Source organism: Rhyacophila brunnea, unplaced genomic scaffold (assembly GCF_057557595.1).
Source record: "Rhyacophila brunnea isolate RB1 unplaced genomic scaffold, BYU_Rbru_1.0 scaffold_7, whole genome shotgun sequence".
NCBI classification, from domain to species: Eukaryota; Metazoa; Arthropoda; class Insecta; order Trichoptera; family Rhyacophilidae; genus Rhyacophila; species Rhyacophila brunnea.
In genome coordinates, this window is record NW_028233339.1 from 42,274,547 (window position 1) to 42,297,850 (window position 23,304).

Consider the following 23,304-nt stretch of genomic DNA (forward strand, 5'->3'; position numbering starts at 1 on the left):
CCCCAATTATTTACCATTCTGCACTTAAAAGAAATATCTGAAGGTATCGAAATTCACCAAAGTTAGTCACAGATAGATGCCTTTTATAAAGTAGGTGATACTTTTATCCAATACTTTTTTTTGCCGGATCGGATCGCTCCAATGCCCCCTGTGCCATGCGCATCGCATGGTAACATGGTTTCATGAATTTCATTTAGTATGCTCGAGGGGGGTGAATTTTCCTTATAACTAAATTTTAGGTCGTGTGTTTGACTTGGACTTCTCGAGATGTAAACCAAATCATTTTTCTGATGCCCATCCCTGTGAAACTTTATTTGCCCACCACAGTCAACCAGGGTATCTTTGAACTCCTGGGTAACTTTGAACAAAACTGTAATATTTCGTTTGACAATTTTTATCTCCTGTATTACTAGTGTGGGATACTTAATCCAAATATTTTTAGTATGTGAATGCACCATCTACCATAGACGAAAATAATATGATACCTGTCAAATATTAGCGGGAAATCTGAACTGAAGAGAGTCGTCAAGCGTCAGCTCTGAGATTACATTTTTTCAATTAGATTTCTTTAGCTGCTAAACTTGGTTTTACGGTAAGCTATTACTCTTATTGATTTCTATAATCATTATACTAACTACAAACTTATTAGAGGATACAAACTAATGTGTTTTTATAGTAAAATTCATTCTGAAACTAACCCATCCTAAATAATATGATCATGAATCTGGGTAACATTGAACATTCAATGTTACCCAGAGTAAAAGTTATCTTGATGGGTAACTTTGAATAACAACATTGGACTGCTATAATATTACTACGTCATATTAATTATATGTTTTACCATGTTACACAGTAATTTTATATTGTTAATGTTATATGTTAAACACATAGTTATGTGAAATTGACTTAATTGTTTTGTTTTTTAGGTACGAACGTCGCGATGTCTAGAAAAAGCTTAACTGCGAAACCAGGAGTCAGGAAGTACGGGCTAAAATCAAATTACTTAGAAGCGACATTAAACGAAGCACTGGAAAAAATTCGCTCTGGGACTATGACCTCCCGAAAGGCTGCCAAAGAATACTCGATACCCCATACTTCATTATATTATAAGTTGGAGTCAAAACATTTGAAGAAAGTTGGGTGCCCAATAATTTTAACAAACGATGAAGAAGAGATATTTAGGGATCATATTCTTGCTATGAGTGACAAAGGTACCTGGTATACCCATTTGTATGAGTGATTTTAGAGTAGTGGTGAAAAACTACCTCGATAAAAAGGGGAAAAATATTGTACGTTTCAAAAATAATTCACCGGGCTGGGAGTGGGGTCAATTATACTTAGAGAGACACCCTATTTTAAAAGAAAAAGTGGCCCACAATATCTCCCGTAAATGTGCTCAAGTCAACAATATTGTAATCAAGGATTTTTTTGACAAATTATCCGTGGAACTTGACGGAGTACCGCCTGAAAATATCTTTAATGTTGATGAATCTGGATTTCATGATGATCCAGGAAAAGGAAATTACTGTTTCGTCGCCAATGTCGCCATCCGGAAGCAATAAAAAAATCTACTAAGTCTTGTTATACTCTTGTCTGTTGTGGAAGTGCCGCTGGGGAGATCTTACCACCTTTTTTATTTTTAAAGGCACGAACAAGTGGTCCGATTGGCTTATTACTGGTCCGCCAGGGTCACGTATGGCTGTTTCTAAATGTGGTTGGATTGATGCAGAAATTTATGAAGAATGGCTTGAGAATCATTTCATTCCATTTATAAATAAAAAAGAGGGGAAAAAATTCTTATATGTGACAATTTGAGCTCACATATTTCTATTAATGGGCTGAGATTGTGTGCAGATAATCAGATAAATTTAATCTGCATGGTTCCAAACTCCACGCATTTACTGCAGCCCTTAGACGTGGGGTATTTTTCTTCACTAAAATCAACGTGGCGTGATGTTTTAAATACTTGGCGACAAACAGGGAGGGGAATGAAAGCCTCTAATCTTCCAAAGAATTTATTTGCCCAGATAATCAAAAGAACTCTTGAATTAAATATGCCGAGTACTAAAGAGAATTTAAAAGCTGGTTTTAGAAGTACTGGGATATATCCCTTTTCACCGGAATTAGTACTTAATAAATTACCAGGCTACGCAACCGCTAAAATTGATGTACAAAATGCCATAGGGGAAAACTTCAAGGAATACTTAGAAGAAAGACGCAACATTGATTTAAATGTTAAAAAATGTGATAGGTTTCAAATACCAGTTCACGCAGGTAAGAGTGTGTCGTTAGAAAATGTGCAACTCTACTATAAAGCAAGAGAGGAAACAGCTAGACAAAAACTGACACAAACTTGTAAAAGAGGACGTCCAGCCGGATCGAAAAATAATCCAAAAAAGAAAACTATTGTAACAGAATCTGCTGAAATAGATACTAACCCCACGCATCGTTCTTCACCGTCATATTCTGAACATAATTCTGCATCCTTGGAAATTACTGGATATATTGAAGGCAATGAATTGGAAAACGAAAATACCATCAATTTGGGCAAAGAGACGAACAATGTTAATCATAATTATACGAATTCTATGGACCAGGATGAAATAATACAAGAATTTGTTATTTCCAATAATGGAACTCTAATTGAAGACTTGGATCACGGTGAAAATGGCGTTCTAGTTGAAGATGGCGTTCTTGATGAACATGGTGTTTTCATCGAAGACAGTGACAAATTTGAAAATATGACGTCTCCCAATGATGCCATGTCTGTTGGTAATTATTGCATTATAAATTATGAAAGTTGTCTTTTTCCTGCAATAATTACAAAAATTGACACTCATCAAGTTGGGGTACGCACATTCCTAGTGAGATTACAAAAAAAATGGCGTGTTTGTCTTCATCGATGCCCGTTTGTCCATGGAGTGGGGCGATTAATCGATAATATTTTTTATTTTATATGTTATGTAATGAACTCTATAATTTTTTTTACTCCTGTCGTAACGAAACTATCTATATGTATATTGTTATGATAATAAAACAGTGAGCATATTGATGTAGTTTCTTTGGTATTTTCCGCTTTCCTTATTTTTTTTAAATATTGATCTACCACTTGCAACACTGAACTGTTTGGTTTTAAAAAGACAAATTGACATTTTTTATGAAATTTGTTTGATTCAATGATACCCTGAGGTCTTATATTATTAAAAATATTAAATTTCGATACAAACTATAATGGTGTTCAATGTTACCCAGTTACCAGGTAACATTGAACACTCGATTTTTTCCTTCAAAAAGTCTTTAAAATTCGTATTTAGTATAGAATTCATAAAATATACGAATAAGTCCCCAATATTCATAAGAACTTTATCACAACTGTCATAACAAAAACAAATGCAATCGTAAAAAAAACGCAAAAATCGTTCAAAGTTACCCAGGTCGACTGTAAAGTTACCAACCGTACTATAAGTATAGTATTTGTACTATAATTTTTGTCTGAGCACTATGTACGATATAAAACAGGTATAGTACGCCCAAAATACTATAATTTTGAATATTGTAAAAAATACGCAAAAAGCACTTAAATTTAGATATTTCCCTACTATAAATTGGTTCAAAGCACTATTTAAAGCATTCTTTGGAAATAAATCCCTCGCGGACAAGCATCATTCAATTTGTGACAATTATACTTGCAAGTATCGATACTTTCTTTCGATACGATACGATACCAAAAACAAGCATCAATACTTATTCTTTTGATATGACAGCACTAGTAATATTGGTCGAGACGAGTTCAATAAAGGTGTTTCAGAACTATATTGGGTACAATATGTTAAAAAGTCTAGCACACGGGTAAAGTGATAAATCCAAATCCCAAGAAATGTTACACGGTATAATTATCATAAAAATATAAATAGTAATATGCGTTCGTTTTTCACGGTGCTAGTTTGAGAACCACTGCTTTAGAATGTCCTGTGTTTTTGGAGTAAAGCTTATACTACAGAATTTACATTTGGTTTTGAACTGAGTCATTATCTTTGGTCAATCAACAACCTTTATATTCAGGATTTTTCCGCAATTATATGGATGTTTCTGTTATTTTTTAGCTAATTCAAGTATTCTTATATTTTAATAAATCATTAACACTACAATGATTGGCCGAATGGTTCACACACACTTAACGAACGCCACGTCGATGTAGCATCGCCGCCTCAGTCACCCTATCATTAATACACTATAGTCACTAATACACAAACAAATGCCGTCAAAGGCTGGAACAGAGAGTACTTGCCTAGCAAGTGTACAGAACATAATTATTCAATTGCTATAAATTATAGTGTATCTAGCTCAAATAATACGATCATGTTCAGAATGTAGAAAATTATTATTGAAGAGCTGTTACAAGCTGCTGTGTAAAAAGATTTTTTTTAAATGGCGGTTTTGTAATTATTCAGCTGGTCTGAACTGCTTAGATTTTAATTTCTATTGAAAATTTGCAGTATTTTCAGTGTACTATACTTACCTTTTTACCACTTTAATGAAAGTATTATAAAATAGTAGCATTAAATAATATTTAATATTATTATGTACGATGATAGTACCATTGGCAGCACAGAGATGGCGCTGATGGATGACAGTTCGTTTTGTTGCACTGCGCATGCGTGAAATCACGGCACGAGTCTGCTTTGTGTATCATTCCAATCTATTTAACATGAACCCATGTTATGGAGTAATTGCAAATTGAATGTTCGACATGCCCCATAAAATCAGGCATAATGCCAATCTCTTTGTGCTTTATGTGCTATAATTATATTGGATGGCCTTGATTTTTTTTTTCTAGCATACATATTTATATATAGACTCACAATCAGCTTTTGGCTGTAACCCTGGTAGTACAGTAATCCTTCACTAATAACGGGGAATATGCTTCTGGAAAACAAACACCACAGGGATTCTATACAAAACATGAGGTATAGGTAAAATAAAAAAAAGTTGATAAATCTAAAATTATTTATTTACACATTGGAGTTACTGCTCCAAACATTGACATATTCATAATGATATATTATCACCAATGGAACAAATAAATAAAATATAAACATGACGATACAGCAGTAGCCCCCAAAATATTTTAGCTCGAAAAAAAGGACACATTTTCCATTCCTTCAGGCATATACGTAAGATTTGATTCATTCCTGTGCTTTGTATTGTAATTTTTTCCATAACCTGTAACAAAAAAATATAACTACATTAAGTTTTGAACACGCTGAAAATAAATCAGGTGGTGAGGATTGAACTAATGATAGTCTACTGGTCATGGTCTCCGTATCTTGAAGCAGGCCCCTCTACCTATCGTTAGGGTTAAAGGCAGTGTGATGCTCTACAGTAGATTTCCAAATGGTGTTGGAGGTAGAATTTAAGGTATTCAGTGTATTTTTTTAATATTATTGAATACATCCGCTTCAATTATTGAGTGCATCGCACACCACAATGTTAACATACTTCCAGTAAAATAGTGCAACTTTTTACTATTAACGCAAATCTGTGATGTGTGTTTATCTCATTAATCTGGTCAAACCATCACGCCGGGCCCCCGGGCTAAACCTAATTATTATAAACATACCACTGAAAATATAGTACGATAATAATATTAATACTAAGTACTTGATAGAATTTAAATTCTAATGGATTTAAGTTTGGTACTATTTTATTTGAGTCGTTTTTTGGGACCCGGGTTTCGCCTTTCGGCATCTTCAGGCACCTATGTGCACTCACCAAAAGGTAAATGTGTACTTCTTTGTGTATTTGTTATAATAAAAAAAGAATATTTGCCTAATATAACTTTTTAAAAATTGATATATATTATTGATATATCTCATTAGTTAGCGATTTTAGACCTCTTGAATGTAGAATGTATTGATTATTATTTAATGATCTATTATTAGGGTTTGAGGATGTATACGCCTATTGATTGTATTACTGGTGATAGGGGGTTTTTTACAAACACTTCAGCTATTCATAATTTGTGTGGGGATAAAGTTTTTACTTACTTTATTGTATTGATTCATTATGTAAGTTAGAATTAATTGTATTCGTTGTCAGTGTGTATTTACCTTTTGGTGAGTGCACATAGTGCCTGATGATGCCAAAGGGCGAAACCCGGGTCACAAAAAACGACTCAAATGGAAAAATACAAAATTTAAATCCATTAGAATATAAAGTACGATGGTTCAGATAGGTGACAAGAAAAACCATGAGGGGACCGAGAGTGAGACAAGCCGATGCAACGGGAGCGATATAAACAGTTGTTAATTACAACCATGCATAATATAAATAATTACAAGATAAAAAGAACTTATTATATACCACGTTTTTAAATTTCCTGTTGAATCATATAAACTTGACAATTCTATGTATTAATAAAAACTTTTTATTATACTTGATAGAAATACTGAATAAATAGAGAATATTGAAATGTCATTTTGACATTTCATATCGATTTGCATAGTAACGCATGTATATATTAATAATTTAGTTGCTAGGACCCTCTAAGCAACCAACAATAATAACTTTCCATACAAAACAGAATTAACTGAAAATGAATTCAATTCTGCTAAAAAATGACTAAAAGTATTAAAAGAATGCATTGTCGTCGTGTTCTGATATATTCAAAAAGTTTCAAATGTCTAGCTAGTCGGAAAGTTAGTTGAAAACTTCTATCGTCCAATACAAATCTTGGACAAACAAGAAAAAATTTATACTGGACACACAAGAAAAAATCTGTACCGGACAAACAAGAATACGAGCTAATAAAAACGTGGTAAAATTAGCTACTTCTTGCGCATAATGGTATCTGTGTATCTTATTTCTATAGTGTCCTATAACAAAATTTCTATAATAAAATCATTATAGTACCTAAGTTGGACATCAGTTTTGTAGGAGCATTTCGCAAGTGTAAAGGAACTGATGGCAATGGGCCTTTATGTTCAGATATGTTTCTTTTAGCTTCTCCAAGGGCATGATATACTTCCGTACTCTTGTCGGCTCTCGCCAAATATACTGCGCACTCCGCCAATATCACATCGCACTCTGGTAGACCGATTAATTGACAGGCTTGCATGCAAGACACCGCCAGATTCAAGGCTTTAGGATCAGCCAAACCTAAGTTGAAAAAAAATATAATTAAAAACTTAATGCCATAGGGTCGTATGCATGAGATTCCCAAAAACCTTATAGGCTATATACTGCACGTTTGTATGCATGAGTACAAACGTAATTAGCTGTTAAGTGACGTCACGAATGGTGTCATGGTGTTCGTATTATAAAATTTCATTCCCCGATAAATAAGTCAAAATTTTGAAATTGTAAATGTGTCTGAAAGTGTGCGAACGGTACCATATAAATTTAATAATTATACATGAATAATTATTATGAACTTTAAATAATTTATCAGCTATTTTATCACATGTATTTTATAATTATTCTACTGTACGAAAGGTTGTATTGCCAGTAAGCTTTTCCATTTGGTGGCAACACTGAATACATTTGGTGGCAATACTGAATATTATTATGACTAACTTCACTTCAATTATTTGAGAATATGTCAAAACAGAATAAGAATAAATGACAGAAAATGCAAATGATTTAGACAATAATATGTAATGATCTCTGTATAATATTATCATTTATACCAATCACCGTATGACACTATTGATGTTTCCAGTGTATTTGAGGGTTGTGCCTTGTTTATTACAGTTATCTTAAAATAATTAACTAGGTAGGTAGGTACCATCATATTTTGAAGAACGCAGAATGCTTCCAATTGTATATTTTAATGCCAGATACAGCAGTAGGTACATATTTTTGCGGTGGTTTAGCGGAGATATTTTATCGTAATCTTACGTAAGTCCATCTTATGTCTCCATGAGAAATATTGCAAGCGAAATAGGTACGAGGCATTTTATCAGTAACCTACTAGGTATCTAGATTATAGACTAGGGATCAAAATTATACGTATTTTGTAAACAGCACGACTAGGAACTGTTTTTAAAGTTCACAAATGTTTTACAGAATCTACAAAACGAACAAGGGCCTCAACCAAACGTTTGTTGCAATGAATGCAAAATTAAAATTACATTTGAAAGTGACAGCTGAGGCAGCCATTTTTAATGGCGCGTGACGTCAGATCGCCTACGTCACAAACAGTGTTATAAGCTATTCGATGGAAAATCGGTTAAATAGCTTATAAAGAATTTGGGAATCTCATACATACGGTCCATAGACTGAAGATTTTGACGACTGATGGAGTTTGAATTTAAATTTTAATTGATTTGAATGTTGTACTATTAATTCCATTTGAGTGATTTTTTGATACCTGGGTTTCTCACTACCACATATTGTATCATAGTCTGTTTGATGCATTTGTTTTCCGATGATAAAGGTAGGTGCAAAGTCTTTACTTACATGTGGATCACACCATAACATCATTTATTTGTTTTGTATTTAATATATTATTATCACTAATTATTTATCTGTCTCATTACCTAATTTTATTAAGTTTCCAATACTTAACCGAGTTTAATTATTTAGCATATGTAATGGCATTTTAACGCCCACGGTGGCCGCGCGGCATAAGCGTTGGACTATAAAGCCGTGGGTCCCAGGTTCGAATCCTGGGTCTGGCAAGTACACATATTGTTTTTCAATTTGTGTGTGTCAGGGTATGGACCTAATAGGTTGAGCAAGTGGCTGACATCCATTTCTCGTAAAAAACAAAATCTGTCAATACAAAACTATATGGCCCATATGATCCTATCAGGATCGGACATGGTCGAAAAAAAAAAAAAAAATGGCATTTTAATAGGCTTGTCAAAATAATGTATTGAGGCTATACCTCAGTTGAGGCATGGTCTAAAAAGATCGTGGCTAGGCGATGTGTGGATTGCGGGTCGCGGGTGCAAATGACGCATGCCGACTGAAATATAATTTGTCATATAAATCCAACATGCGTCCATTTAATGTTCTGTTTATTGTTCTATTAGTAACAATAATAATATATTCATTGACATGTTTTCTTTTTCAAATAAATGGGTAACGTTTTTAGTCATCTTTACACGATTTAAGAATTAAAACCCCCGTCTTAACAGTGGGAATCTATGGTAATGTAAGATATTCCAAATACAGTTGATTCCACTTAATTGTGACAATTTGGGACTAGGACATTTTGGCCCAAATAGGGCGGCTTCATAGTTACATCGGCTACATAGTTACATAATACCTGTTCATAATAATAATATAGAACAGGGGTGGCGAACCTATGGCACGCGAGATGATTTTGCATGGCACACGCTTGAAGTGAAAAAAAATACCCATAATAATAATAAATGACAGACAATTAATACAAAAATAGCAGGCAAATACTCTTCAAGAATAATCATTACGTTTAATTTAAAAATATTATTGGATGGGTCGGTCCTTAGACTTTAGGCGTCACATATAATATTATCAGACTAACATCATCAGGCGGCGGGGGGTGCCGCGCCGCGAACCTATAATTTTGATCGATTTACAATGCTTGAGACCACTGTAGCGAGAGAATGCCTGATCTGATCGGAGCAATTGTCGTTGTCAAGTGTCGAACCAAACTAATTAATACATTAACAAACAATTTCATTTCTACCCACAAAAAAATGGCTGCACCAAATAAAAAACAAAAACTCGGTGAAGCAAGTAGCAGTAATTCTGGCAGACAGTTTCAAAATTGGTGGACCGAAATGTATGGCGGAATTGAAAAAAGTGATTCAAGCTATTCGATGCTCAGTTCCATAGTATGATAAGTCAAAAATTTCAAGTTTTGAGTTATGTTAGCCATTACATTTGTAAATCACTCCTCTTCAGCAAAATTACAACTCGAAAAAATTACTAGTTGTCGTAGTAGGGCCGATATTTTTGTCACTTTTCTACAAGTCAGTTAAGGTGAGTCAAAACTTTGACCAGCCATTACCCAAAACTACTAATTACTAATTGTAGGACGATGGAACTAAATCATCGAATTACGTTTGCTATGTTCTGTGAGTGGTATCTAGAACATCATCATTTTTTAATAGTATTTTTAAAAACTGAGAGTTGAAAAAAAATATTTGGGAAATTTAGGCACGCGTGCTTAAAAAGGTTTGTCAACCCTGATTTGGTTGAGTAAAATTTACATAAAATTGCACAGTAAATAGATGATATTATTACATACATTGTACTTTACCAATTATTTTTGGGGATGCTCTGCATCTACAACATTTATGAACCGCACGCCACTGGTGTGCATATTGCCTGAAGATGCCGAAAAGCGAAACAAAGGTCCCAAAAAATCGCTCGAATGAAATATTACAAAACTTAAATCAATTAGAATGTGAATGTAATTAATTTTAGAATATGTAATAAAAACAATTGGTTAATTAAAATTAGTCAAATTAATGTGAATACAAACCGATGTCTTCGCCGGCAATTCGAACGAGGCGCCGCGCAATGTAGAGTGGGTCTTCCCCCCCTTCCAACATTCTCGTCATCCAATACAACGCTGCCGAATCGTCTGAAGCCCTTATGGACTTGTGCATCGCTGATATTATATTGTAATGTTCTTCGCCTTTACGATCGTACAAAAGGTGAGATCTCTAGAACAAAATACAAGTTTGAGGACCTAAATCAAAGTAGTATGAACTTTATGTGTTACAAACCCAAGTTACCTTTATGCCGTATTTTATATCATCTAGGGTTATCGATCCAGGTCCTGCTAACAAAGCGTCTTCTGGAATCTTCATTTGGACCGCTAATTGCAAACTACTTAACGCTATTCTGGCATCACCATCGGAAATTTCTGCCAACCATTTTAATGACTTTTGCTCAACAAGTATCCTAAAAAAAATTGGATTATATTAAGAGGTTACATGAGTGAAACACAAAAAAATTACATGTTCTGAGACACTGAAACGCGACCCAAATTGAGGTGCATGTCGAATATTGTCACGCTGTCGTAGCAACAAATTTAGTCTATGGTTTCGTCATTTTGCAGAATATTTTGAACCATCTCCATAAATTCACTGAAGAATGACACTGATGAAGAGTGCCAACTATAATGTATTTGTAATTTGAATTTCCAGCCAATTTTCACTAGGTGGACACTTGTAGGCCAGCTATTTTTGAAATAAATCCCTTAATAAATATGAAATAGGAACAGAATGATAAATATTTGTGAAAATTTACCAAATCAACATGTTTCTCGAGTTTATCGTGAATATTTTCACACTAAAATGATAAACATTGTTTAGAAAATATACACAAATAGTTCATTCAGAAGTTATGACCTTTACAAGAACCCGCGAGTTAACTTGTCCGTGGCCTGATGCGGCATACGTTAACTCGTCCGTGGGGTGACGCGACATACATGCTTTGGCGAGATAACTCGTCCGTGGCACTAATCAGGTATTCATGATAATTTCAATAAATTTTAACAGTTTCTACGTATGCGTATATTAAAATGAGGTTGTCAACATGACATTCATAGATAATATTTTGAACAGAACCCAAACTGCAGACCATAGATAATATTTTTATAGAAAATACATAGTGCCAACCACTAAAAACAAAAAAACGTGATTTTGGCATGATATTCGAAAAGTGTAGGCATGTGGAATATGATAAAAACGTTCAAAACGTCATGCAGGTGCCGATGCAGTGCAGTTCAACGTGAGGTGACCTCATTGTTGTTTTAGTGATTTCAGCAAATTTTGCCTATTGACAATTTTGTTTAAAGGTTCAAAATGTGCTACGGGATGGGAGCATCAGTCTGATAATATTTTAAACACCAAGAACAACGACATTACATACTTTTTCCCCGTAGCAGTAGCCCATGACAGTAGGCGACATGCACTTCAATTTAGTTCGCGCTTTATTTTCATAACAAGCAGGTTATGAATAATACAAAATATGTTTCTTTCGACAAGTTATGTTTGTTTATAAAATTTAATTGAACCCTGCCTAAAGCAAACCATATTAGATAATCTTCTATCTATCAAGTATTTAAAAAGCTTTATCCTAGTAAATCACACATGCTTTTAGATATTTTATAGATGTATGAATATTTTTTATCTACATAGTACTCGTATTATGGTTCAGTTAGGCAAGGTTTAATCGAATGTCAATAACTATCTGCAATTAGTCTTTTTAGGTTCAATAAAAACAAATAAGTATGACTGTCAAAGTTTAGTGTGCACGATTTATGTCGGATCTCCACAGTCTACCTCCACCCTTCGCCACTGGTAGATTAAATGGGGGCATAGTGCGCTAGGCACTCTTTATAAGACACTTGTAAAGCCAGTGCTCACCTACGCATCGGAAACCTGGACATTAACTTTGCGAAATGAACGAGCCCTGAACATCTTTGAAAGAAAAATTCTCCGCCGTATATATGGACCGATCAGGGATGGCACCAATTGGAGGAGAAGATATAATGCTGAGCTCTACGGGCTGTACGAAGACTGCAGCGCAGTTCAATCAATGGAGATTGGGAGACTGCAATGGCTAGGTCATGTGCACCGTATGAATGACAATGAACCGGCAAAGAGAGTGATGTCCAGCAATCAGCAGAAAGCGGCCACACTGGATAGGGACAGGTGGAGGGAGCTGTTGGAGGAGGCCAGGACCCACACCGGGTTGTCGCGCCCCTGATGATGATGATAGTGAGCTAGGACTCTTTTCCAAAATGGAGATTCCAAAGCTCACTAATACATAAAATAATGAAGGCAGCTATTTTATCTTCGACTCAGAAAAACATCAGCACTTAAATTTATTTATAATTTGTACTCTGTAAACTTTTATACTGGTAAAAATAGAGTCCAACACCTGAATCTGAACCTGCGATTAAATCCCGATGCCAGCTATAACTAAGGTAGTCATTTACCATAATTAATTCGAAAGCTGGTGGCCTCTCATTTTACAGAATTTGCAGAATTTGGTTAGCATGGTTATTACGTAGTAATGTAATAATTGACGGAATCATAGAAGGATCGATAGCTCAAAGAATAATGAATAGCACTCGCCCAGGCAATTAAAGATGTGACTTCGAATCCCACTTGGTTCAACTTCGTTTTAAGGATTTCAGAATTATAGATTTTCAATAATAAAAAATCTAAGAGCGGAATGCACAATCTAAGATTTCGTTCCTAAGGATAAGTCGCCGAAAAGCATGACTTAACTATAGACAATCCTGAGTATAGAGTTAAGGAATCCTTAAGGCCATTGGACCCGTTTTTTCCTGTCTTCTCAGAATCGTGGAAATGGCAAGGACGTTTAACACGAATTGACACATAATAAACACTTTATTTATTTAAAATCTAATAAATAATATTCAAATAACACTTTTTGTGTCATTAAAATTTTCTGATTCGCTTTAATTTTTAAAATAAATGACAAATAGTCGGTCCTGTTTTCGAAATTGGCCAAAACGACTGTCACGCCACAGTGAATTTTTGAACTTAATAATAGTTTTGCAGGTATATATTGTATGAAAGAAATGGGTAAAACAATACATTTCATTGATTAACTCACGTACTTTTTTTAATTTCAGAAAAATAAAGATTTTAAAGCCATTTTAGTTTGAGTATACATCAGCCAATTTTGAATGATTTTTTCTCACAAAATAATATATACTGCACAATAAAAATATTTTTTTATTATAATATAACATTTCCGTAATACTATAAATAATAATTAACAATGAAAAAATAAATAAAACCCTATAAATTCGGTACAATTAGTGACGCTATATTACCAAAACACGTCGTACGTTTTCATGTATTTATCCTATTTTCAGACAATTTAGATATATAATTATTTTGCAAAATTAACAAAAAGAGACCATTTGATCGATTAATCCATATAGTTTTTCTAATTTCTCATTTCTAACCTTAGTAGGCTTGTGAATTTCAACGGGTGAGGACGTCTTTTTTTTCCAAAATTTTATCCATCGCGAACAGTATTTTAACTCATAGAAAAATGACCTTTACTCGCATTGCAGTAACAATCAAATTGGCAAGACCACATAACGTAGACCAGTGGGTCTATTCTATGCTTATCGACCGCTAAAGTGATAAAGTGAAAAATATTATCAAACTTAGGGTAGGTTTGTATCAAAATATTAGCACTTATTGTAACAATTACACGAAGCCGGTTTTTATTGTTGCAATAAGTGCTATATTTTAACAGCACCTATCTTGCTGCTGTTAAAATATCGCACTTATTGCAACAATAAAAACCGGCTTCGTGTAATTGTTACAATAAGTGCTAATATTTTGATACAAACCTACCCTAAGTTTGATACTATTTATCAATTTAGTGTTCGATAAGTATAGAATAGACCCACAGGTGTTATAATTTGTGTTGACAAATCAAACATCATAAAATACCAGTGAATGTCAAACTGAGAAAAATGTAGTTATATTATATTATTTATTATCTTGTAATACAAATGGTTGCAGCATGTGAGATATTGTAAGATAATTGAATCTTATAACCACGATGGCTACAAAGAAGTCCTAAAGGTATTCGTTCGGTGCAACATTTATAAAAAAAATATTTTGGACTTAAGCAGTTTAGATAAAATATAGGTGGACTTTAATTATTTTGATAAATACCTACTTGGTTGGGCTTAATACAGTTTTTATGTACCTGGGTCGCCATGTTTTGTTATTTTCAAAGGGACGTATCCAGGAGTATGTTTATTGGCATTATCAATAGAAACAAAATAATATTATTTTTCAAGGTCTATTTATTATCGATCTTAAGTGGTTTATGTCACAAATAGTAAATTTGTAGAAAATTTAAATTAAAATACGTTTTCGAATGCTGTCATAGTAATGGCCACTGAAACATGTGTCATAATTTTCCTAATCGTCAAAATAATAATAAAATAAGTGTTTTGGGGCACAAAATCACGTATATGTTTTATGATGTATGTATTTTTCAGATGGTTTGTGGTAAAATCTTTTTTTTTCATACTGCCACAATTCAACTATTCATAATTAATTGTTTGTTAAATTTTTCATTGTGCACTTTGACTTAATAGGTAGGTGATAAAGTTTTTACCTTACTTTATTGTATTAATTTATTGTTAAGTGAGAATTAGCTGCTTTCGTTGTCAGTGTATATTTGAGGAGTGCGCATCCTGACGATGTCGAAAGGCGAAACCAGGATCGCATAAAACGACTCAAATGAAATAGTACAAAACTTTTAGAATTTAATATATTTAATGCCGAGTTGAATTGAATGGAATCACCTTAGGCATTTATTAGTAATTATTTAACTCAAGTAAAACATATATTGAGGTAAGAACCTATTTCATTGAATAATAAAAACAATATTACTCTTCACATCACAAGTGACAAGATTTATATGAATTGTGTATTGCCTGAACTCGTTGATCCTAGACTAACACGGTCAATGGATATAAGAAACCCTCAATATAATAATTATCAAGTTAACAAATAATAATATCAATTATCAATTAATAGCTATCAATAGAAAAGAAAATAAAATTATAAAAAAAAAACAATTTATAATAGTTATTCTAATACATTGCATACCGTTAAACCAATACACTAATTAAGGAACCAATTATTAATTTTCTATACACTAATGTTCCGAAATCCTCCGCGGCGACCAAAACGTACTGCCGTCAAATACATGCTATTATAATAATTGTTTCTTAAATCATAATTGTTGTGTACTAAATTTTAAAAAAAAAAAGTTCCTCGACAAATATTCATTGAATTGCTTTCTTTTATGAGTCATTTTTTTATAATTAAATAAAAACGCAATAATAACAGAAATCTTTCATGCCATCTTGTGAATGTTTTAAACTTATAATTTGTAATGTTAGCTTATGAAAATGAATAAAATTATATTTGTTTACACTTTCGTGTTTTTTAGTATTAGATTTTTTTTTGAAAAATATTTGCACTGAATTTGAACCTACAATATGATAGGTTCAAGAAAAGGTGTCACTTCACAAATTCAGCATATCAATAATATGAGGTTCTTATTTAGAGGTCTACTATTTTTATTCTTATAATTTATTCTACCGACTACAAAAATGTTTATAAAATTTGTTAGGAAAAAAATATTATTAATTCAACACTTTTAAAACCTCTGATTTCGTATCTACTACACGAGAAGCAGAGTGAGTTTTTTTACGCTTCGAGCATTGTTATTTTTCATGGCGCTTACGTCAAATTTGATTCATGTGAATAATTTGATTCTTGCGAATAAACCCATACGCCTTAAGGGCCCGCTGAAGAGCCCGCCAGTATAAAAAGGACCTCGGCGTCGTAACTACGTCAATTTAAATCCGATCTTTTCGATGAACACCTGGGACATGAAGCCGATCAGAAAACAGGGCTGTCAAAATAATATTAAGCATTCATATTTTTTAAATGTTAATTTCATCATGGTTTTTAATCAAACCTGTGCAAGTACGTACTGATAACTTGGGTGGATTTTGTAGCAAACATACTATTGATATATATACGGGTATATTATTATTATAACCCAATTCAAATTGAACATAGGTTGATACTCAAATACTATTATAGTATGTTTATGATTTCGAGAAAATAATACGATGGTATAATTAATCCATATCAATTATTTGAAAACATTACATTCGCACTTTGCACAAAATTACAAACACATTCGAAGTTTGCCGCACACGTACAGACCACGTGATATTTGTTTACGCAAAATCGTCGCTTTTCAAAATGGCGAATTTGATTACCAGATTTTACTGCGATGAATCAGTATGTTCCTTTTTGTCTTTTTTTATTCGTAGGTTTGTTTACTATGTACACCGAGAAATTTCCATTTATAAACTCGGAAACGATTTTTACAGAAGAGTTTTGGAATATAATGCAACCAAAACTGGAAAAAATTCTATCATGGGTGTTGACTTCCTGAATTAGCTAACCCCAGGATGCCACTACGTGAACCACAGTGGATATTAAGCCATTTCCACACTGGCAACAAGTTGCTGGCAACCTCATTAAATTTTACGATACTTACCATAATTGCTTAAGAAATTTTACAATAATTATCGTAAAATCTAACGAGGTTGCCAGCAAATTAACTTGTTGCCAGTGTGGACCCGGCATTAGATGCACAAAACTTAAATAATATATATTATAAATAAAAATTTAAAATTATAAATATATATTATGATTTATGTCTTCGACAGCCCTGATGAAATAAATGTGAAATATGAGTCGGATCAGTCACAGAGCAAATTTATTAACACAAACAACTTTGACAGGACCTTTTTATATTAACTAGTAGACCAGATATTATGGACCACATGTTAAAAAATCATATTTTCAATTCTCAAGGCCATTTCTGTAGAACGTCCTCTTAACCATAGACTACTTTTGTTATGAACACGCCCCCTTCTGTATTACCATTTACCACTGACAGCTGCTGTCAAAATAAATTCGCATGTCTCTAACACAGTCCATACACTCAAATTCATTTAACAATGTATCTCAATATGGATATTGATAGTGTTAATTCGTTTGGCATGTACTTGCAGAATATTATTTTATTTTTATACGCCAGCCCGCAGAAATACAAAATACCAGATGAAGAATGACAATTGATGCTAGTGTTACCATGTTAAAAAAAAATCTTGTGGTGCCTGTGGAATCACGTATAATGACTTATAACGGAAACATAAGAGTATTATAATTAAATATTAATATGTATTTATAGTTATTGCATTTATAAAATGCAGTTGTCATATTTTTGTAATCGTTTAACAATTATAAAATAATTTACCTAATTTACCTAACGAGAATTTTTAAATATGGTATTATTTTCAATAAAAATGATCTTAACTAAGGCCGGCGCTCCATTGGCACGCAAGTCAGACGATTTACAGTCTTCGGACTTTTTTTTCGCGTGGAGCACCCCAGGTCTGCGGACTTTTTAATCCGCAGACCAGGCTCGTTGGATTTCAAACATGTTTGATATTTTACCTCCGAGTTGCCAGACTTCGTCCGTCGATCGCAATGCAAATTCGATTTGACATTAATACGCAATCATTCGGACCGCAAAAAAATCTGTAATTGTTTTAAACATTTTCATTGATTTATTTGTTAATTTACACATTATAAAATGAGAGATTTACCAATTATTTTTTTATTTGTATTTATGAAATTCATAAAAAAAAACGTAAATCTTGTGTTGTTTTCACTGCTATATTATTTTACGCAAGTCTACATATAAATAACACAAAATTATAGGGTTATCAGAAGACATTACGATAATCGCAATTTTTGACTTTTGACAGCTCGACTTTTTTATTCGTTCATTGATCGGTAGCAGGGCATAGACAAATCGGACGATTTATTGTCCTCGGACTTTTGGCTCGCCAATGGAGCGCTGGCATAAGGACAGTGTTTCTGCATAGTGTTTTCTGCTAAGGAAATTTTAGTTATGACAAATGTTTCTGCATTCCGCTCTAACATTATTAAATCTGATATGAGTCACTTAGTCACTAATCTGGAGGTTTTTTTGAGTTTCGAGTAAATCACGAAAAACTATTTTGTACATTTACGATCATATTAGTGCTAGTAGTGGTGACGTTTGCTGGGTGATTTAAAAATATGCTAAAAATCATGGTTTCAATAACGACGTCTGATTGGTTGGCTATGTAAAGCGGATTTAGTAATCTGTTATTTATCCCGAGTGGGTTTGGCGATATTCATTTTTTTGACGAAACAGGGCGGAATTTAAAACTCGCACCTCGATAGGCTGGTAGACCTATCGATATAGCACATTCGTACATTCAAAATTAATTTTATTGAAAGTCACCCAGAGCTGGTTTGGCGACTGAACGACTCTTATGCCGTGTCCACACTCGCAACCTCATTAAATTTCACAAATTTGTTTGACCAAAAATTATTTTAATCGAAATTTAATGAGGTCACCAGGCAACTTGTTTCCAGTGTGGACACGGCATTATATTCAATATTAAAAAAAAAAATTCCAACCCTTTCATAGATGCCTATCGTTAAAAGTTATGTGTTTAGTTGTTGTTAAGTTATGTGCTTGGAGATGGAGGTTGATATTCATTATAAAAATAAATAAATGGACAATGTGGAATGGAATTAATGAATGTCATTTATGTGTTACTCAAAACTCTTGTTTTTTTTAAAATACACATCTAATAATAAGCCCCCAATTTGTAGTAAGTCATATAACATAAAAATAATAATCAAAACGTATATAATATTATGTATATCTTACTTGGGATTTTGTTTTAGTGATGGTGCATGTGGATATTTTTGATCGTCTTCCAAAACGATTCCATCAAATTTAAACACAACTGCTCTGAAAAGGATTGACAGCAAGTCATCTATCGATAACTTCTCAAGCACGATTACTCGACATCTACTAAGTAAGGCGGAGTTGAGGCTGAAAGATGGATTTTCTGTCGTGGCGCCTATTAATATAATTGTGCCGTTTTCGATGTTCGGAAGAAACGTGTCCTGCTGCAGTTTATTAAATCGGTGTATTTCGTCCATGAAGAGTATTGTCTTCCGTTTGAATTTGGCCTCATTCTTGGCAACCTTCACGACTTCTTTGACGTCGTTTATTCCTGACATCGTGGCAGAGAGTTTGACAAACCTCATCCCGTTATCGTCTTTACAAATGCTGGAAATAACATGTGCCAGTGAGGTCTGAAAAATAGAGATAAAAATATTTATATAATGTAGTCCTGACTCAACGTCTGGAGCTCCTAGATAGATTAAAAAAGTATTAAGGTAAACATTTAAAAGATGAAAAGTTATATCCGATTTAAGATAGACGTATAATGTAATGGACTTCACAATGAAGATGTATCTAAACTATCTTTATTTAAGACGATTGGTAATCGGCAATTCGCTTAACCCCATCAGTGCATACCGTGGTTTAAAACTCACATATTGATTGAACAATCATAGAGCGCTAACTACTACTCTATAGTGGTGTTTTTAAAATTCAAAATGTTTTTCAGAAATATTACAACATTCACAGCTATTCTGACAATATGTTTGATCTCAGAATATTTTATATCTGACAATGTGTCCTATCCATGCAAAATATTCGTTTCGAAATGGATGTTTTGCCAATCGGTGTCGCACATCTATTACAAGTGCCCCAAAATAATTGATACTGGTTCCATCAGGATAAATTATTTTATAAACAATTGAACCAATTAATTTGGCTTTCTTGTAAACTATAATATTGTAGATAGCAGTGGCGAAGGGTGAAGGTAGGCTGTTAAGATCCGACATAAATAGTGCACATTATACTTTGTTAGTCATACATATTCGTTCTTATCGAACTAAGACTACAATTTACAGATGGTGTTAATTAGTTTTTAAAAATAAATTAAACCCTGCCTAAACCAAACCATAATAGTTTTGGTATATTTTGGGCTATCTGACAAAATTGTGCACACTTTTTCATTCATACTTATTTGTTTTCGTTGAATTAGAAATACATATTATTACACATGTTGTTGGTATTCTGCTGCCTGCATCAAACTGTAATAGATAAAATATATTATTCTATCTACAAAATATCCAAAATTATGTATGATTTAATGGCATAGTTTTAGATATTTTATAGATAGACGAGTATTTTTTGACTATTATCTATTATGGCTTGGTCTCGCAGGGTTTAATTAAATTTTAAAAACTAACCACCACCTTCCGTAAAATGTAGTCATAGTTCAATGAAAACAAATACGTATGACTGTAGTCTTCACTATTTATGGAGGATCTTAACAGCCTACCTCCGCCCTTCTGTACTGGTAGATATGCTAGATTGCCAAAATGTCCGCAAACATACCTTTCCACAGCCTGGCGGACCCCAGAGAATCATGCTAGGTACTGTCTTCTTGAGTAACAACAGCTTTAAGAATTTATCATTTCCAAGGACATGACACTGGCCAACATATTCATCCAAAGTATTTGGCCGCATCTGCTCAGCTAAGGGTATGGGATTTGAAGACGTCAGAGTGGTATTTACCTATAGTATGAATTACAAAAAATCATCAATGTTTTGAATCAGCTGTAAGCCTATAACTTGGTGTTGCATTGTCAATTCTTTCATTCTTCATTAATTAAATCTCAACTGTTCAATCGGTTAACCACTAAAAATGATCAATCAGTACGTGCTGCTAATACTCAAGTATGCATGTGAAACATGGCCCCTTAATGTAAGAGAAATCCAAAAACACAAGGTGGCATTAAAAAGCGTATGTTGGACATAATGTGGAAAAACTACAAAAGAATCCATCGGATAAGGAGACAGACAAGAATAATATGTGATATGATAGACGATAGAGGTTACCATCTGTGGTGTACTGCTAAATAAAATAGTACCACACACTTTTCGAAAATTGCATACCTAACAGCATGGCCCCCACATCCTGAAGTGGGCCCTCAGGCCAGGATCTTTGGCGGGCTCCCCTACCTATCACTAAGGTTATAAAAATTCAGTGTAGTTGTCGACTATCAACATACATTAAACAAAAATTGCATGGCACAACTATATATTTTAAAATGGTAACAACTTCAAAGGAAAATAGCGACAGGACTTTTTTTACTATTAGAGCATATTTAAGATGTCTGTTTATCTCAATTATGTGGTCGACCCGCCACGCCGGGCCCCTATGCTAGAGCCCTGTCAGCCCCCCCTTGTGGGGGCCATGCCTAACAGTGATGATAGCGAATAAAAACGTAGTGACAAGACACTAAAGATTGCATTTCACTATGCTAAGTAAAACACCCACGATGTAACGTATCCCGGGTCTGGCAAATTCACATCTTATTTTTCATAGTGTGTTATGTTGTGACCCCCTTCTTAGGATCGATCATGGTGAAGTAGTAGTAGTCGTAAAACACTTGGGAATTGAACTGACCAATCACTTCATTCACAATTTTATGCCACATGTTTGATTTTTTCCCAACATAAATATAGCGACATATTTCTTTTATATTCACGTGATTTAAATAACATAATATTTATCAGAAGTGATGGAGCTTACTCTATCTTGGAAAAAGTTTCAGGTTGCCGGCCGGGCGCACTCCGGCCTCACTACACAACTGGTCACCTTGGTGATGAAAAAATGACAATGGGCTAAACAAATGCAGTCCGAATTACCGAAGAGGCACTAAACGGTGACAGGAGTACCCTACAACCTGCTGGATCTACAAATCAAGTTTAGCGGGTGTACATGGCTGTAAAGAGCTAAGAACTGAGAAGGGTGGAAGTTAAAAAAATACTGAAAATTGTGATGTCATTTATAAACGACCCAGTCCCTAATTGCTTAAATGAATTAATGAATACACATAAGGGTTATTAAATTTGTATACATTGGTTCCATGGCAACAATAGTTATAAGACTTCGGTCCGCACCGATGCTAGGTGTTTCGGTATCCAGGATAGGAGGTTGGTAGCGGAAAACCGTTGAGCATAGAATGTACTATTTTAGGAGGCTAATGGTGATATTCTTCTTCTTCTTCGATGGCGCTACAGCTCAAGTCGAGCCCTGGCCTCCTCCACCGCCGTCCTCCAGCCGGTACGGTCCTCCGCACGTCTTTTCCAGTTCCTGATTTTAGCAGCTGGTTGGTATCTTTTGTAACGTTATCAGCCCATCGTGTGTGTGGCTTTTCCACTGGCCTTTTCCCCCCTGGGTTTCCTTCGAGGATCTTCTTCGGTATCCGTGACTCAATGGTGATATTAAGCGAAGTATATTAAGGACCCCCACATAGTCATGATAAAGTAGGAGTTTGATAAGTTTCATAATACACATTGTAACATATCTACAAACCGTGCTTTGATTGTCTTCTAATGATTTTCTCTCAATTACATTAGAACTCTCTGAAGTTGATTGAACGCTGGCTTCAGTCTTCGCTTTTTTGTGAGACATTGGAGATGTAAACAATTGAAAATGGGCATTTCTTTTTACAGCAGGATTTCGATTGGATTTAAGAAAGATGCATTTATTCGCATGTTCCTCAATTTCATCTTTTGAAAACTCTCGGTTACAAATTGGACAATTGACGTCATTACTCGAATCCATTTTTTCAGATTTAAAAACTCATTCGATAATATTAGATTTCAAACTTCAAATGATACCAAGTCTAGTCTATGCTTCAAAGATTGACAATTCGGTTGACAGACCAAAATTTACCATAGAGACTTTTCAATTTATTGTTC

The 23,304-nt window shown here is 34.0% G+C and overlaps 1 protein-coding gene across 3 annotated transcripts; it reads right to left on the reverse strand.

The window, feature by feature from the left end:
* Nucleotides 1–4,993: 4,993 nt before the first annotated feature.
* On the reverse strand, nucleotides 4,994–23,237 carry LOC147064918 (ATPase WRNIP1-like). 3 transcript variants are annotated; one of them, XM_085958246.1, is made up of 7 exons: nucleotides 22,916–23,237; nucleotides 20,929–21,108; nucleotides 19,339–19,772; nucleotides 10,734–10,902; nucleotides 10,478–10,661; nucleotides 6,913–7,158; nucleotides 4,994–5,223 (listed from the first exon to the last, which is right to left on the reverse strand). In XM_085958246.1, the coding sequence occupies exons 1-7, from the start codon at nucleotides 23,165–23,167 to the stop codon at nucleotides 5,129–5,131; spliced, it is 1,560 nt and encodes a 519-aa protein (XP_085814372.1). In that variant the 5' UTR covers nucleotides 23,168–23,237; the 3' UTR covers nucleotides 4,994–5,128. The 3 variants fall into 3 exon arrangements, with proteins under 3 accessions (XP_085814372.1, XP_085814374.1, XP_085814373.1); XM_085958248.1 differs by having other exon boundaries at nucleotides 22,458–23,237; XM_085958247.1 differs by lacking the exon at nucleotides 6,913–7,158.
* Between the last annotated feature and the right edge of the window lie 67 nt (nucleotides 23,238–23,304).

Coding starts and splice junctions, on each gene's coding strand:
- LOC147064918 (XM_085958246.1), bottom strand. CDS start 23,167: ATGGATTCGAGTAATGACGTCAATTGTCCAATTTGTAACCGAGAGTTT. Junction 7,159..10,477: donor AATTGCCGGCGAAGACATCG/GTTTGTATTCAC, acceptor TTTTCAACTTAG/GTTTGGCTGATCCTAAAGCC. Junction 5,224..6,912: donor AAAACTGATGTCCAACTTAG/GTACTATAATGA, acceptor TTTTTGTTACAG/GTTATGGAAAAAATTACAAT.